The 14,346-nt window shown below is 54.0% G+C and overlaps 1 protein-coding gene across 1 annotated transcript; it reads left to right on the top strand.

Moving 5' to 3' along the window:
- The first annotated feature begins 308 nt into the window (after window positions 1–308).
- LOC132591863 (ATP-binding cassette sub-family A member 2-like) lies at window positions 309–14,305 on the top strand. The gene is made up of 5 exons (XM_088665459.1): window positions 309–743; window positions 3,344–3,459; window positions 6,138–6,279; window positions 13,509–13,792; window positions 14,290–14,305. The coding sequence occupies exons 1-5, from the start codon at window positions 615–617 to the stop codon at window positions 14,303–14,305; spliced, it is 687 nt and encodes a 228-aa protein (XP_088521585.1). The 5' UTR covers window positions 309–614.
- Window positions 14,306–14,346: the final 41 nt, after the last annotated feature.

The raw sequence follows: 14,346 nt of genomic DNA, 5'->3' as shown, positions 1-14,346 counted from the left end.
GCCCCACAGTATGCCAACATCTTCATGGCAGACTTAGAACATCGTTTCCTAGACTCCTACTGTCACAGTGGTCGGATGGGACTACTTCAGAGTAACGACTCTCCACCGCTCTGCATTTTATCTTTTTATTGGTGCTGCGTATTTACAGTGCTAAAGGTAGAGCTATTTACAGAGACACATCTTTTCAGCTTTCATCAGAACCTCCGAATGGCTTTTGGCGTGTCTTGCGCCAGCATAACAACTTGGGGAGCCCCATCCTCTTCCCCCGACGCTTTCTGCGAAGTTCCGGAGTTGGGGGATGGGTCTGCCCCCCCCTCTTTCCTCCTTCCTGTCCCACCTGGGACGCTGGCTCTTCTACCCTGCCAGAGCCTTGGATCCCACTTCCTGTTTCCCCACTGGAGCTGGAGCTCTCCCTGCTCTCAGTCGTGCTCTGGGCTGGGCTGGAACTCAGGAGGGGAGGGGCTTCGCGATACCCCTTGCCCCTCACACCCTGCTATAGCAGATTGCCTAATGGTGCCTGGATTTATCGCCTCGTGTCTTTCTCCTCCTTTCCCTGACCAACCCGCAGCCTCCAGGGCACCGACGTGGTCATCGCCATCTTCATCATTGTGGCCATGTCCTTTGTGCCGGCCAGCTTCGTGGTCTTCCTGGTAGCAGAGAAGTCCACCAAAGCCAAGCACCTCCAGTTTGTGAGCGGCTGCGACCCAGTGATCTACTGGCTGGCCAATTACGTCTGGGACATGGTATCTTCACAAAGCTTTTTTTCATTATTATTTTTTAAAAAATCTGATCCAGAAAAGCAGTTTGTGTTGTTTGTTTGTTTGTTTGTAGCATTTCTACTCTGCTCTTCAGCCATAAAGCTTACATACAATCCGTTGAAACAAGAAAGTCCCTGCCCCTGCAGGCTTACAATCTTAAAAAGCAGGGGAAGCGCAACGCGCAAGGGGAAAGGGGCAGGGAGAGAAGGGAGGGGGGAATCGAGCTCAGGCACGAATTCTGCAACAGTTGTTCTTATAATGACCAGCTGGCCCAGTTCAGGGGCAGAGGCATAGGTGCCAAGTACCCCGTTTTCCCCGGGAAACCCCCGTTTTTACTTACCTTTCCCCGGCGGTCCCCCATATCACTTTGTCTCCCGTTTTTCTCCGTTATTTTCTCCTGCCGGCGGCCATTTTTGGTGCCCATAGAAGGGCAAATCGGAAAGGAAAAAAATTGCTTCCACTGCGACCCCCTAACTCATAGCTGTCAACTACCCCGTTTTCCCCGGGAAACCCCCGTTTTTACTTACCTTTTCCCGGCGGTCCCCCGTATCACTTTGTCTCCCGTTTTTCTCCGTTATTTTCTCCTGCCGGCGGCCATTATTTTTTTCCCCCTGATTTGCCCTTCTATGGGCACCAAAAATGGCCGCTGGCGGCTTCAAAAGTAGCTTCTACGCATGACCGGGAGTGCATAGACACGACTTCCGGCATCGCCCCGCCCATCTATGGGCACAAAAAATGGCCGGCGCCGGAAGTCGCGTCGGCGCACTTCCGGTCCTGTGTAGAAGCTCCTTTTGAAGCCGCCGGCGGCCATTTTCGGTGCCCATAGAAGGGCGAAGCGAAGTCGACGCCGCTTCCGGTGTCGCACGGCTGCCGGTCCCGGATTCTGCAGTCCGGGACTTGGAAGGTTAGGGCAGAGGCTGTCTGGCAGAGCTGGGCTTTTCACAAAGCTGATGAAACGAGACTTCTGTCTCCCATCACTCCTGCCGAGGGAGCCTGACGGAGCGGCTGCCCCCAGGCGGCAAGTCAGGGGAGAGGAGCTGGCCTCTCCCAGCAGAGCCAATGGAGAGGATTCTTGTGTAGCCAGCTTGGGGGAAGCCTTCCCCTGGTATGTCTTGAAGAGTTGCTGTGATTCAGACTAATGTTGTTATAGTTATAGATTCAGACTAATCTAGTTATTAGGCGGTTGGAGGATGGATGGCGGCTAACAGATTGAGGTTGAATCCCGACAAGACAGAAGGACTGTTTGTGGGGGACAGGAGGCAGGCGGGTGCGGAGGACTCCCTGGTCCTGAATAGGGTAACTGTGCCCCTGAAAGACCAGGTGCGCAGCCTGGGAGTCATTTTAGACTCACAGCTGTCCATGGAGGCACAGGCCCATTCTGTGTCCAGGGCAGCTCCATCTGGGACGCAGGATGAGACCCTACCTGCCTGCGGACTGTCTCTCCAGAGTGGTGCATGCTCTAGTTATCTCTCGCTTGGACTACTGCAATGCGCTCTACGTGGGGCTACCTTTGAAGGTGACCCGGAAACTACAACTAATCCAGAATGCGGCAGCTAGACTGGTGACTGGGAGCGGCCGCCGAGACCACATAACACCGGTCCTGAAAGACCTACATTGGCTCCCAGTACGTTTCCGAGCACAATTCAAAGTGTTGGCGCTGACCTTTAAAGCCCTAAACGGCCTCGGTCTGGTATACCTGAAGGAGCGTCTCCTTCCCCATCATTCTGCCCGGACACTGAGGTCCAGCGCCGAGGGCCTTCTGGCGGTTCCCTCGTTGCGAGATGCCAAGTTGCAGGGAACCAGGCAGAGGGCCTTCTCGGTGGTGGCACCCACCCTGTGGAACGCCCTCCCACTAGAGGTCAAAGAGAACAACCCAATTACCAGACCTTTAGAAGGTAAGTAAAAACGGGGGTTTCCCGGGGAAAACGGGCTACTTGGCAGCTATGCTTTAGACGGCATCTCAAGGCAGCCCTGTTTAGGGAAGCTTTTAATGTCTGATGGATTTCTGTATTTTAGTGTTTTGTCGGAAGCCGCCCAGAGTGGCTGGGGGAACCCGGCCAGATGGGCGGGGTATAAATAATAAATTATTATTATTATTATTATTATTATTATTATTATTATTATTTAGTTTGTATGCTGCCCTTTGTCAGAAGGCCAGAGGCCAGTTTATAAAATGCAACACAAATGTTGCCACATCATATCTGCGCGACATAAAACGCAGGGCAATTATATAAACACAATTTATAGCAGTCGGAAATGTATGGCGAAATACAGATTCTCTTCAAAAGCAGCAGCATCAAAATTAAGGGATCTAAAATACAAAGACAGTTGCACAAATACATAATCTTCTGTCTATGCAAAAGTAAGTCTTGGTTCTGGGCAGCCGGCAGAAAATGAGAGACCCTCCCGGCCTCTCACCCTGGGAAATCTTCACTTCCGTGACTCTCACTCAGAGTCCTTCCGCTTTCTGCCTGCTGTTTTCATGTCCGAAGATGCAGGATCGAATAGCAGGTGGGGACGCAAAGCCTCGCCTTCTAGAGACGCTCTGTTCTCACGCTTTCCTCACCTTTCCTTCCCTCCTGCAGTTGAATTACCTGGTCCCGGCAACCTGCTGCATTATCATCCTCTTTGTGTTTGACCTGCCGGCGTACACCTCGCCCACCAACTTCCCAGCTGTGCTCTCGCTCTTCCTGCTTTACGGGTACGTTGGCGCAAACAGCAAAACAGCCAGAACTTCCTGACAGTCAGAGCTGTTCGGCAGTGGAATTTGCTGCCAAGGAATTTGCTACCAACTGCTGGGAACAGCAGCTGGCCATAGCAAAGAGGGTTGAAGTAGCAAATTATGCAGGGAATATTTTCCACCTCATCCCTTGCCGTGTTACCAGGTGAATTGCCAGCTGTAGTAAGAGACTTTTCAGTGCTGGCCCCAGAGCAGTGGAACTCTGCCCCTTTTGGGGATGCGGCTGGTCTCATCCCTTGCCATGTTTAAGTGGGCTTGGAAGACTGAAAGTGGGCTTCAAAGCCCTCTGGAACATGACAAGGAATGAGACCTGCTGCATCCCCAAAGGGGAAGAGTTCGCTGCTCTGGGGCCACCACTGAAAAGTCTCTTATTACAGCTGGCGATTCACCTGGTAAGTCTTGGAAACGGCCTGGAATGGTCAAAGGCCTGGAAACGATGCCTTATGAGGAACGGCTTAGGGAGCCGGGTATGTTTAGCCTGGATCAGAGAAGGTGAAGGGGTGATATGATAGCCATGTTCAAATATAGGAAAGGATGTCATATGGAGGAGGGAGAAATATTGTTTTCTGCTGCTCCAGAGAAGCGGACACGGAGCAATGGATTCAAACTTCAAGAAAGAAGATTCCACCTAAATATTAGGAAGAACTTCCTGACAGTCAGAGCTGTTCGGCAGTGGGATTTGCTGCCAAGGAGTGTGGTGGAGTCTCCTCCTTTGGAGGTCTTTAAGCAGAGGCTTGACAGGCATATGTCAAGAATGCTTTGATGGTGTTTCCTGCTTGGCAGGGGGTTGGACTGGATGGCCCTTGTGGTCTCTTCCAACTCTAGGATTCTATGATTCTATTATTAGGAAGAACTTCCTGACAGTAAGAGCTGTTCGGCAGTGGAGTTTGCTGCCAAGGAGTGTGGCGGAGTCTCCTTCTTTGGAGGTCTTTAAGCAGAGGCTTGACAGCCATATGTCAAGAATGCTTTGCTGGTGTTTCCTGCTCGGCAGGGTGGTGGACTGGATGGCCCTTGGGGTCTCTTCCAACTCTAGGATTCTAGGATTCTATGAAAACTGGGGCCTTGCATTGTCCTTGTAGGCACCCAGAATGATCTTCATAAAGAGGGAGGGTGGGGGGTTATGCCTGTTCCCTCTGCTTTGGTGGCACTACCATGTTGAGAGGCAGTCTACCTTAGAGAACCAGATATTGGGAGCATGCTAGGGGAATTGCCTTCCTGCCTTGCTCCCAGGCTTCCCATTGGGGCATCCGGTTGGCCACAGTGGGAGGCAAGATGGACTTGCTTTGGTCCGATTGAATGGTGCAAATACTTTAGCTTTTGGGCCAGACTCTGCCTCTGTATATACGATTTCCAATTGTACAAAAATATCATAATGACCCGATTTCTCTGGCTGCATAAACCAAATGTTTATCAGATTACCTGAGGGCCTGCAATGAATAAAATCATCAACAGTGATTTAGATTGAATCTCCTTTTTCAATCCATTAAATAATGGTCATAAAAACAGGGCAGACATACATGCAGTCAGCTACGTAACTATTTTAGACCCAGAAAGGCTGAATACAGCGGTGCTCCTGCCAGAGGTGAACATTTGCCTCCTTAAAACATCTTTATCAATGACTTGGATGATGGGCTTGAGGGCATCCTGAGCAAGTTTGCAGACGACACCAAATTGGGAGGGGTGGCTAATACCCCAGAGGACAGGATCACACTTCCAAATGACCTTAACAGATTAGACAACTGGGCCAAAGCAAACAAGATGAATTTTAACAAGGAGAAATGTAAGGTACTACACTTGGGCAAAAAAAAAATGAAAGGCACAAATACAGGATGGGGGACATCTGGCTTGAGAGCAGTGCATGTGAAAAGGATCTAGGAGTCTTGGTAGACCACAAACTTGACATGAGTCAACAGTGTGATGCAGCAGCTAAAAAAGCCAATGCAATTCTGGGCTGCATCAAGAGGAGTATAGCATCTAGTTCTAGGGAAGTAATAGTACCACTGTATTCTGCTCTGGTCAGACCTCACCTGGAGTACTGTGTCCAGTTCTGGGCACCACAGTTCAAGAAGGAGACTGACAAGCTGGAACGTGTCCAGAAGAGGGCAACCAAAATGGTCAAAGGCCTGGAAACGATGCCTTATGAGGAACGGCTTAGGGAGCTGGGTATGTTTAGCCTGGAGAAGAGGAGGTTAAGGGGTGATATGATAGCCATGTTCAAATATATGAAAGGATGTCATATGGAGGAGGGAGAAAGATTGTTTTCTGCTGCTCCAGAGAAGCGGACACGGAGCAATGGATTCAAACTACAAGAAAGAAGATTCCGCCTCAACATTAGGAAGAACTTCCTGACAGTCAGAGCTGTTCGGCAGTGGGATTTGCTGCCAAGGAGTGTGGTGGAGTCTCCTTCATTGGAGGTCTTTAAGCAGAGGCTTAAAGCAGAGGTCTCTTCCAACTCTAGTATTCTATGATTCTATAAAGAGTTCCTACGCTCATTAGACCTGACACTCCTGTCTTTCTAATAAAGAGTTGACTCCACTTACTTGGTACGATTTACTGCTGGCTCGCTCCTGACGCCAGGGCTTCTCAGAGGAACTTACATCTTTGCTTTGCCCCATTCTTCTTCCTCTCTGTCTCTGTAGCATCTTGAAGGACATTCTCCAGGTGCAGCAGAGCTTGGGCTACTGCCCACAGTTCGACGCTCTCTTTGATGAGTTGACTGCGCAGGAGCACCTAGAACTGTACACCCGACTGCGTGGCATCCCATGGAAGGATGAGGAGCGGGTGAGCAAGAGTGCTGTGGAGGGACTGCTTCCTCTGGTGGGCAGCATAGCTGCCAAGTAGCCCGTTTTCCCCGGGAAACCCCCTTTTTTACTTACCTTTTCCCGGCGGTCCCCCGTATCACTTTGTCTCCCGTTTTTCTCCGTTATTTTCTCCTGTCGGCGGCCATTATTTTTTTCCTGATTTGCCCTTCTATGGGCACAAAAAATGGCCACCACTGGCTTCAAAAGTAGCTTCTACGCATGACCGGAAGTGCATAGACACGACTTCCGGTGTCGCCCCGCCCATCTATGGGCACAAAAAATGGCCGCCGCCAACACCGGAAGTCGCGTCGACGCACTTCCGGTCATGTGTAGAAGCTACTTTTGAAGCCGGCGGCGGCCATTTTTAGTGCCCATAGAAGGGCGAAGCGACGTCGACGCAACTTCCGGTGTCACATGGCTGCCGGTCCCGGATTCTGCAGTCTGGGACTTGGAAGGTAAGGTGGGCAGTGGTGGAGAGGAAGAAGGCCGGGGTGACTCTGGCCTCTCTTTCCCATGGACCTCTACCAGGTGGCTGGTTTGCTGGTCAGCCTGGACTCCTAATGATTGGGGCAATGGCTAAGCTGTGCATCACAGCATGAGCAGCAGTAGATTCAGGGCAAACAAGTAGCTGCCGCCGCTTCACGCAATGCATAGTTAACTTGTGGAACTCATAGCCACAAGATGTGGTGGCAACCACTTTAAAAGAGTGTTGGGGGGGATTTACAGAAGGGACGAGAGGTTTGCCAACGGCTGTCGTCATGGTGGCTAAGCATGTATTCCCCTGACCATCAGTTGGTGGTGGTGGAGCATGGGCGTAACCAGCATGGGGCAAGGGGGGCAGCTGCCCCCCCCTAGAAGGCCAAACCACGGGCCCGACTAGGGAAGCCTCCGGAAAGCGGCCTGAAGCCGCTGAGCAGCTGAGAGGTGCGCCTGGGTCGGCCTCCGCTGCGCCTCTCAGCGGGCGTAGTGGCGCCCCTGGTGGCCTGGCGCCCCGTGCCACCAGACCTGGGCCTAGAGACGGCCCTGCTTCAGAGCAGGGGAATTTCGTATGAGAGAGTTGAGGGGGTTCATTTAGCGGCTGCAGCCGCCGCCACCGAGTCGTTGGGCCCGCTGGCCCTGTAGCCCCGCCCACATTCCCACTTTGTGGCCCCTCCCCTCCCGTGCCTGAACGACCATGGCTTGCCCCCCCCCCTAGTTTTGATCCTGGGTACGCCCCTGTGGGTATGCATATGGCTGGCCAAACAGGAGACTGGGCCACCTGGGTGCTTCCACCGAATCCTGCGGAATGATTCTGATACTCTTGCGGTAGCTAAGAATGAAGCCTGGCTGCTGGTTTAGGCGAACTGTCACAGTGGCCGGAGTGGACTACTTCAGAGTAACGACGCTACGCAGCTCTGCATTTTATTCTTTTATTGGTGCTGCGTATTTACAGTGCTGAAGTCATTGCTATTTACACGGAGTGATGTGGTCAGTCGGTTTCAGAACCTCCTAATGGCTTTTGGCGCGTCTTTCTCCAACACAAAAGCTTTGGCAGACCCATCCTCTTTCCCCTCCTCTTTCTGCGTAATTCCGGAGTTGGGGGGATGGGTCTCCCCCCCTTATTCGCCCCTTCCTGTCCCACCTGGGACCCTGGCTCCTCTACCTTGCCTGAGCCTCGGACACGACTTCCTGCTTCCCCACTGGAATCGGAACTCTCTCTGCTTTCCCCTGTGCTCGGGGATTGGCTTGAACTCAGGAGGGGAGGGACTTCGCGATATCCCCTGTCCCTCACATCCACCCCCCTCCCAAGCTCTCCTTCACCCCTCCCCAGGTCCCCCCCAGGTGTCGGTGACGACTGGAAGCCTAAGAACTCAGTGCCTTCCGAGCCCGTTGGTGTGAACACCTCCCCCCAGTCCTGCAAGCCCCCCCCTTCCGCCTGGGAGGACGGGAATCCCAAAAAGTCCGTGGCGTCAGAGCTGGTGGGGGTAAAAATGTTCTGCCAATCTGCTCCTTCCTCTGACTGGGTGGATCTCGGTGACACCCATACCTCATCCTCTGGTTCCTCAAACTCCGCTTCCCAGCGCCATGGTGAACTGCTCTCCCGTGCTTCCTCCCCCTCCCCCTCCCTTTCCATGTGCCAGGGCTTGGGTCTATGGGGAAAGAGGGCGTGAAATTCTTCTACCAGGAATTCCTCCTGTATCTGAGTGGCTGGGACCCATTCATTCTGGGACGGTGGAGCATCCTCCCATGCCATGAGGTACTCCAGTCCCCCCACCCCCCATCTTGAATCCAGGATGGCCGTGGCCTCATTGAGTTGCTCCCTGCCTTCCCTCTCCCCCCCTCCCTCAGGGGTTTGTTCGCTGTCTCTGAGCCTGCTGCTTTCCCTGTACGGCGACAGCAGCGATCTATGAAACACTGGGTGCACCCTCATGTCCTCTGGCAGTGCCAGCCTGTATGCCACCGGGTTGACCTGTTGCGCGACCGTGAAGGGGCCCAACCTTCTGGGCGCCAGCTTTTTGCATCGCCCTCTGATGGGAAGGCCCTCCGAGGACAACCAAACTTTGTCCCCCACCCTAATGACCTCCCCCGGTCGCCTGTGGCGATCTGCCCCCCTCTTGTACGCTTCCTTGGCTCTCTCCAAGTGTTCTCTGAGCTGCTGGTGCACCGTCTCCAGTTCTTCTGCCCAATCCTCAGCCTGTGGGCCCTCCTCCTCCTCCTCCCCCTCCCTCTCTGGGAAAGATCTGAGGTCACGCCCGTAATTGGCCTTAAAGGGCGACACCCCTGTGGAGACGTGCACCGCATTGTTGTAGGCAAATTCTGCCAGTGGCAGGCGGTCCACCCAGTCCGTTTGCCGCTGGCTGACGTAGCATCTCAGGTACTGCTGCAGAATGGCGTTGACCCTCTCCGCCTGTCCATTGGTCTGCGGGTGTCTAGCCGTCGACAAGCTGACCTCCACCTGCAGGAGGTTCATGAGCCGCCGCCAGAACCTGGAAACAAATTGGCGGCCACGATCCGAAATAACCCTTAAAGGTAATCCATGCAGTCTGAATACGTGATCCACAAACAGTTTGGCTGTCTCTTCTGCAGAGACCGCCCTGGCACACGGTATAAAGTGGCACATTTTGGACATGAGGTCCACCACCACCAACACTGCGGTCTTGCCCCTGGAAGAAGGCAGATCTGTGATGAAGTCCATGGACACCACTTCCCACGGCCTGTGTGGCGTGGCTAAGGGCTCCAGCAATCCCGGTGGCGCTGCTCTGACCACCTTTGCCCGCTGGCAGGTGTCACAGCCCCTTACATAGTCTCGAACATCTTCCCGCACCCCTGGCCACCAGAAGTGTCTCATGACTAGGTGAGTGGTTTTGTCCCTCCCAAAATGACCCGCCGTTGGGTTGTCGTGCATCTGCTTGAGGACCGTACGTCTAAGCTGGGTGGTGGGCAGGTACAGTGCACCCTTGTAGAAAAGCAGCCCCCTGCGGTCTGCAAAGTCTTTTGCCTGCTCCCCCCCCCTTCTCAGTTCTCTGAAGATGCGGTTGGCAAATTCATCCGCTGCCGTCAGTGCTGTGAGTTCTGCCTCGCTCACCACTGCTGCTCCGCAGGACCAAGCTGACGGGGGGAAAATGTGCCTGGGTGCCGGTGGCGCCTCCTCCTCCATGTACTCTGGCTTGCGGGAGAGGGCATCCGCCCTGACATTCTGCTCTCCCGGGATGTAGTGTATGGAGAAGTTGAAGTTCGAGAAGAACTCTGCCCACCGTATCTGCCGCTGGTTGAGCACCCTGGCAGTTCTCCAGAACTCCAGGTTCTTGTGGTCTGTGCACACCTGGATGGGGTGCTTGGCGCCCACCAGGAAGTGTCTCCAGTGCTGGAACGCAGCGTGGATCGCAAGAAGTTCCCGATCAAACACCGTGTAGTTTCGCTCTGGCTGGGTCAACTTCCTGGAGAAGAAGGCACAGGGTCTCCACTCTCTGTTGGCGTCCAGTTGCAACAAAATGGCGCCCACAGCTTTATCAGAAGCATCTGTCTCCACGCGTAGGGGCGCGTCCTGAACCACGTGGAACAGGTTCTGGTCTGAGGCGAACACCCTCTTGAGGCTTTCGAACGCTGCTTGCGCCTCTGGTGTCCACCTGAACTTCTGCTTGCCTCTCAGGCAGTCCGTGATGGGAGCCGTAACGCGAGAGAAGTTCTTGATGAACTTCCTGTAGAAGTTGGCGAAGCCTAGTAGGCGTTGGGCATCTTTGCGCGTCCTGGGGCTGTGCCAGTCCAGGATGGCCTGCACCTTGTCCTTGTCCATCGCCAGCCCCTTGTCTGACAGCTTGTAGCCCAGGAAGTCCACCTCCTTGGTGTGAAACTTGCACTTCTCCAGCTTCACATACAGGTGGTTCTCCTTCAGGCGCTGCAACACCTCCCTGACATCTTTCACATGCTGCACTGGGTCATCGGAGTAGATAAGGATGTCATCCAGGAAGACCAAGCATTTCCTGAAGAGGAGGGACCCCAGGACGTGGTGCATGAAGGCCTGGAAGCATGCTGAGCCCCCTTGCAACCCGAAGGGCATCACCAGATATTCAAAAGAGCCCAGAGGCGTGAACATCGTGGTTTTCCATTCATCGCCTTCCCGGATCCTGATCAAGTTGTACGCCCCCCTCAGGTCTAGCTTGGTGAAAATCTTGCCCCTGCGTGCCGCTGTCAGGAGATCATCCACTCTGAGCATGGGGAAAGCCACTGGCTCTGTCACTGAATTCAGCCGTCTAAAATCCACCACAAGACGGCGCTGTTGCGTGTCTTTCTTGTCCACCCAGAAGACCGGGCTGCCCCCTGCTGCCTTGCTTTCTCTGATGAACCCCCGCTTGAGGTTCTTGTCGATGAAAGCGCGCAGATCCTCCAGTTCCTGGTCTGACATGGCGTACAGCTTGGCTGGGGGTATAGTTGCCCCTGGCACCAGGTTGATCTGGCAGTCAAAAGGCCTGTGTGGGGGTAGGTGGTCGGACTCCGCTTCGCTGAAGACCTCTTGCAGGTCCCAGTACGGCTTGGGTATCGCCTCACCCCCTTTGACGTGCATGGTGGCCACCGTGGCTATCGGAGGCCCCTCCCCTGGTTGGTGCTGCATGCAATGTTCCAGACAAAAGTCCGATCCAAACGTGATGCATCTCTGGTGCCAACTGATGGAGGGGTCGTGGCGCGCCAGCCAGCTCATGCCCAAGACGATGGGGGGGTCTGAGATGGTTGTGACGTTGAATGCCAGTGTCTCTGAGTGCCTTCCCACCGTCATTCTCATGGGGGGGGTTGATGAGTGATGGCCCCTCCCAGCAGCTCTCTGCCGTCAATGGTTGCCACGTGCAGGGGAAAATCCAGCTGCAGAAGCTGGATCTGGTGCTCTTCTGCAAAGTTTCTCGAGAAGAAGTTGGCTGAGGCACCACTGTCAATTAGGGCGAGGACCGTCAGGGGATAGCCATTTGGGAGCGTGAGCGTCACTTCTAGAACCACTCCTGCTCTGGGAGGGGTGGGCTGGCTCTGCTCCTCTCTGTGCGGGTGGGTGGGCTGGGGCTGTTGTCTGCGGACTGTGCCTGGCTGCTGCCCCTTGTCTCCTGCAGCCAGGCTTTCCCGTTTCCCTGCTGTGGTGCTGCGTCAGTGGGGGAGGGCACAACCGTTCCCGCCTTTCCTTGCCACTCCCTGCGATGTGGGCAGTCTCTGACGAGATGCTGGGGGGAGTTGCAGAGAAAGCAATTCCCACCCCTTCCCTCCTTGCGTCTTGGCGCCGCTGGGGTTTGAAAAGCCCGCGCGCGCGCGCTATCAATCTGCATGGGTTCCTGGTCCTGACTGGCCCCAGGCGTGGCTTGAAAGGGTTGTTGGGGGAGTGGCTTCTCCTGCGACCGTGGGAACCAAGCCCGCTTTGCGCGCGTTGCTTGCTTGTCGCTCCACCGGGATTCCTGTCTCACCCCCACCGCCAGAGCCGCTTTGCTCAGCTGATCCATATTACTGGGCTTTGGACCTCTCGAGAGCTCATCCTTCACCTCCTCATGCAACCCCAAGTAGAACGCCGCTTGCATTGGGGGTGACTCTAGTTCCCACCCCAATCTGTGCACCAGCATGGTGAATTTCACCCAATACGCGCGAACTGTCATATTTCCTTGGCGTAAATTATGAAGTTCCTCCTTAGTCTGGTCCATATGACTATCGGACGAATACATCGTTTTCAAACCTTCTAGAAATAGTTTGACATTCTTCATGCAAGGATTCTTTGTTGCGATTAACGGTCTTAGCCACTCCCTGGCTGCCCCGGTAAGGTGCTCCACAATAAACGCTACCCTGTGCTCATCATCAGGGAACTCAGCGTGGTGCAGCTCAAGAGCATACACAATCTCAGTCTCAAAGCCCTGATATTCCCTCGGGTCTCCATTGAACTTGCTTACTAGCGTCCCGGCTCTCCTTCCTGGCAGCACTTGGACTTGGGGTGCCCCTCCCGCCTTGTTTTTCTCTGCATCCAGCTTGTTTTGGAGGTCTACCGCCACAGCCCTTAATTCCTGCTCTCTTTCCTGTAGCGCTCTCACCTGTTCCGCAAGTTGTAGCCGGTCGTCCTGGACCTTCTTAGTCTCTTCTTTAGCTGCCTTCAATTCCCCCTGCGCCTGCAGCGACAGCTGCTGCAGTTCTTGCTGGGCTTGCTCCGCGATCTGCCGCCATCTCTCCGCCTCTGACACGCTCATCCCGGCAACTCCAAAGTAGCCCAAAAAGGATTAGGAGGTTGCTGTCACAGTGGCCGGAGTGGACTACTTCAGAGTAACGACGCTACGCAGCTCTGCATTTTATTCTTTTATTGGTGCTGCGTATTTACAGTGCTGAAGCCATTGCTATTTACACGGAGTGATGTGGTCAGTCGGTTTCAGAACCTCCTAATGGCTTTTGGCGCGTCTTTCTCCAACACAAAAGCTTTGGCAGACCCATCCTCTTTCCCCTCCTCTTTCTGCGTAATTCCGGAGTTGGGGGGATGGGTCTCCCCCCCTTATTCGCCCCTTCCTGTCCCACCTGGGACCCTGGCTCCTCTACCTTGCCTGAGCCTCGGACACGACTTCCTGCTTCCCCACTGGAATTGGAACTCTCTCTGCTTTCCCCTGTGCTCGGGGATTGGCTTGAACTCAGGAGGGGAGGGACTTCGCGATATCCCCTGTCCCTCACACGAACCTTTGGCCGGATCCAGCTGCGTACAAGCAATCTCCTCTTTGCTCTTCTCAGGTCGTGAAGTGGGCGCTAAAGAAGCTGGAGTTGGCCAAATATGCTAACAAATCCGCCAGCACCTACAGTGGCGGCAACAAGAGGAAGCTGTTGACAGCTATTGCCCTGATTGGCTACCCAGGCTTCATTTTCCTGGTGAGGAGAGGAGGTGGGCTTAGGGCACATGGCACACAAGAGCAACCAGAGGTTCCATACTGTGTAATGCTTTTTTCTGTCCCTAGGTGCCACTATGGTGCAAGTGCTATATCTTTGTATATATATACTAAAGCCTATAAGGGACCCAGGTGGCCTGTGGTTAAACCACTGAGCCTAGGGCTTGCTGATCAGAAGGTCGGCGGTTCGAATCCCTGCGACGGGGTGAGCTCCCGTTGCTCGGTCCCAGCTCCTGCCAACCTAGCAGTTCGAAAGCATGTCAAAATGCAAGTAGATAAATAGGAACCGCTACAGCGGGAAGGTAAACGGCGTTTCCGTGCGCTGCTCTGGTTTGCCAGAAGCGGCTTTGTCATGCTGGCCACATGACCTGGAAGCTATACGCCGGCTCCCTTGGCCAATAATGCAAGATGAGCGCGCAACCCCGGAGTCGGTCACGACTGGACCTAATGGTCAGGGGTCCCTTTACCTTTACCTTACTAAAGCCTATAGTCCCCTAGCAACAGAACCTTGGCAGAGAACCCAAACTAAGTTTCCAACCACAAAAGATGACCATGTAAATTGCAGGAAATGTGTGTTAATTTAAATTGGGTTTCCTGGGTCCCTCCTTCCTTGGATGATTTATATTCAGAATCCATGGCGACTGACAATAGGCTTGTATGGAGCCAAACCGAAGGATGGTAAGGCT

Source organism: Zootoca vivipara, chromosome 3, assembly GCF_965207765.1.
Source record: "Zootoca vivipara chromosome 3, rZooViv2.hap1.1, whole genome shotgun sequence".
Taxonomy (NCBI): Eukaryota; Metazoa; Chordata; class Lepidosauria; order Squamata; family Lacertidae; genus Zootoca; species Zootoca vivipara.
This window is presented reverse-complemented; position numbering and strand designations above follow the sequence as displayed.

Bases quoted from the DNA above. Each gene is read 5' to 3' on its own strand.
- LOC132591863 (XM_088665459.1), top strand. From the start codon at position 615: ATGTCCTTTGTGCCGGCCAGCTTCGTGGTCTTCCTGGTAGCAGAGAAG. The intron at 3,460-6,137 runs GTACGTTGGCGC...CTGTCTCTGTAG, and splicing joins TCGCTCTTCCTGCTTTACGG to CATCTTGAAGGACATTCTCC. The intron at 6,280-13,508 runs GTGAGCAAGAGT...TGCTCTTCTCAG, and splicing joins CATGGAAGGATGAGGAGCGG to GTCGTGAAGTGGGCGCTAAA.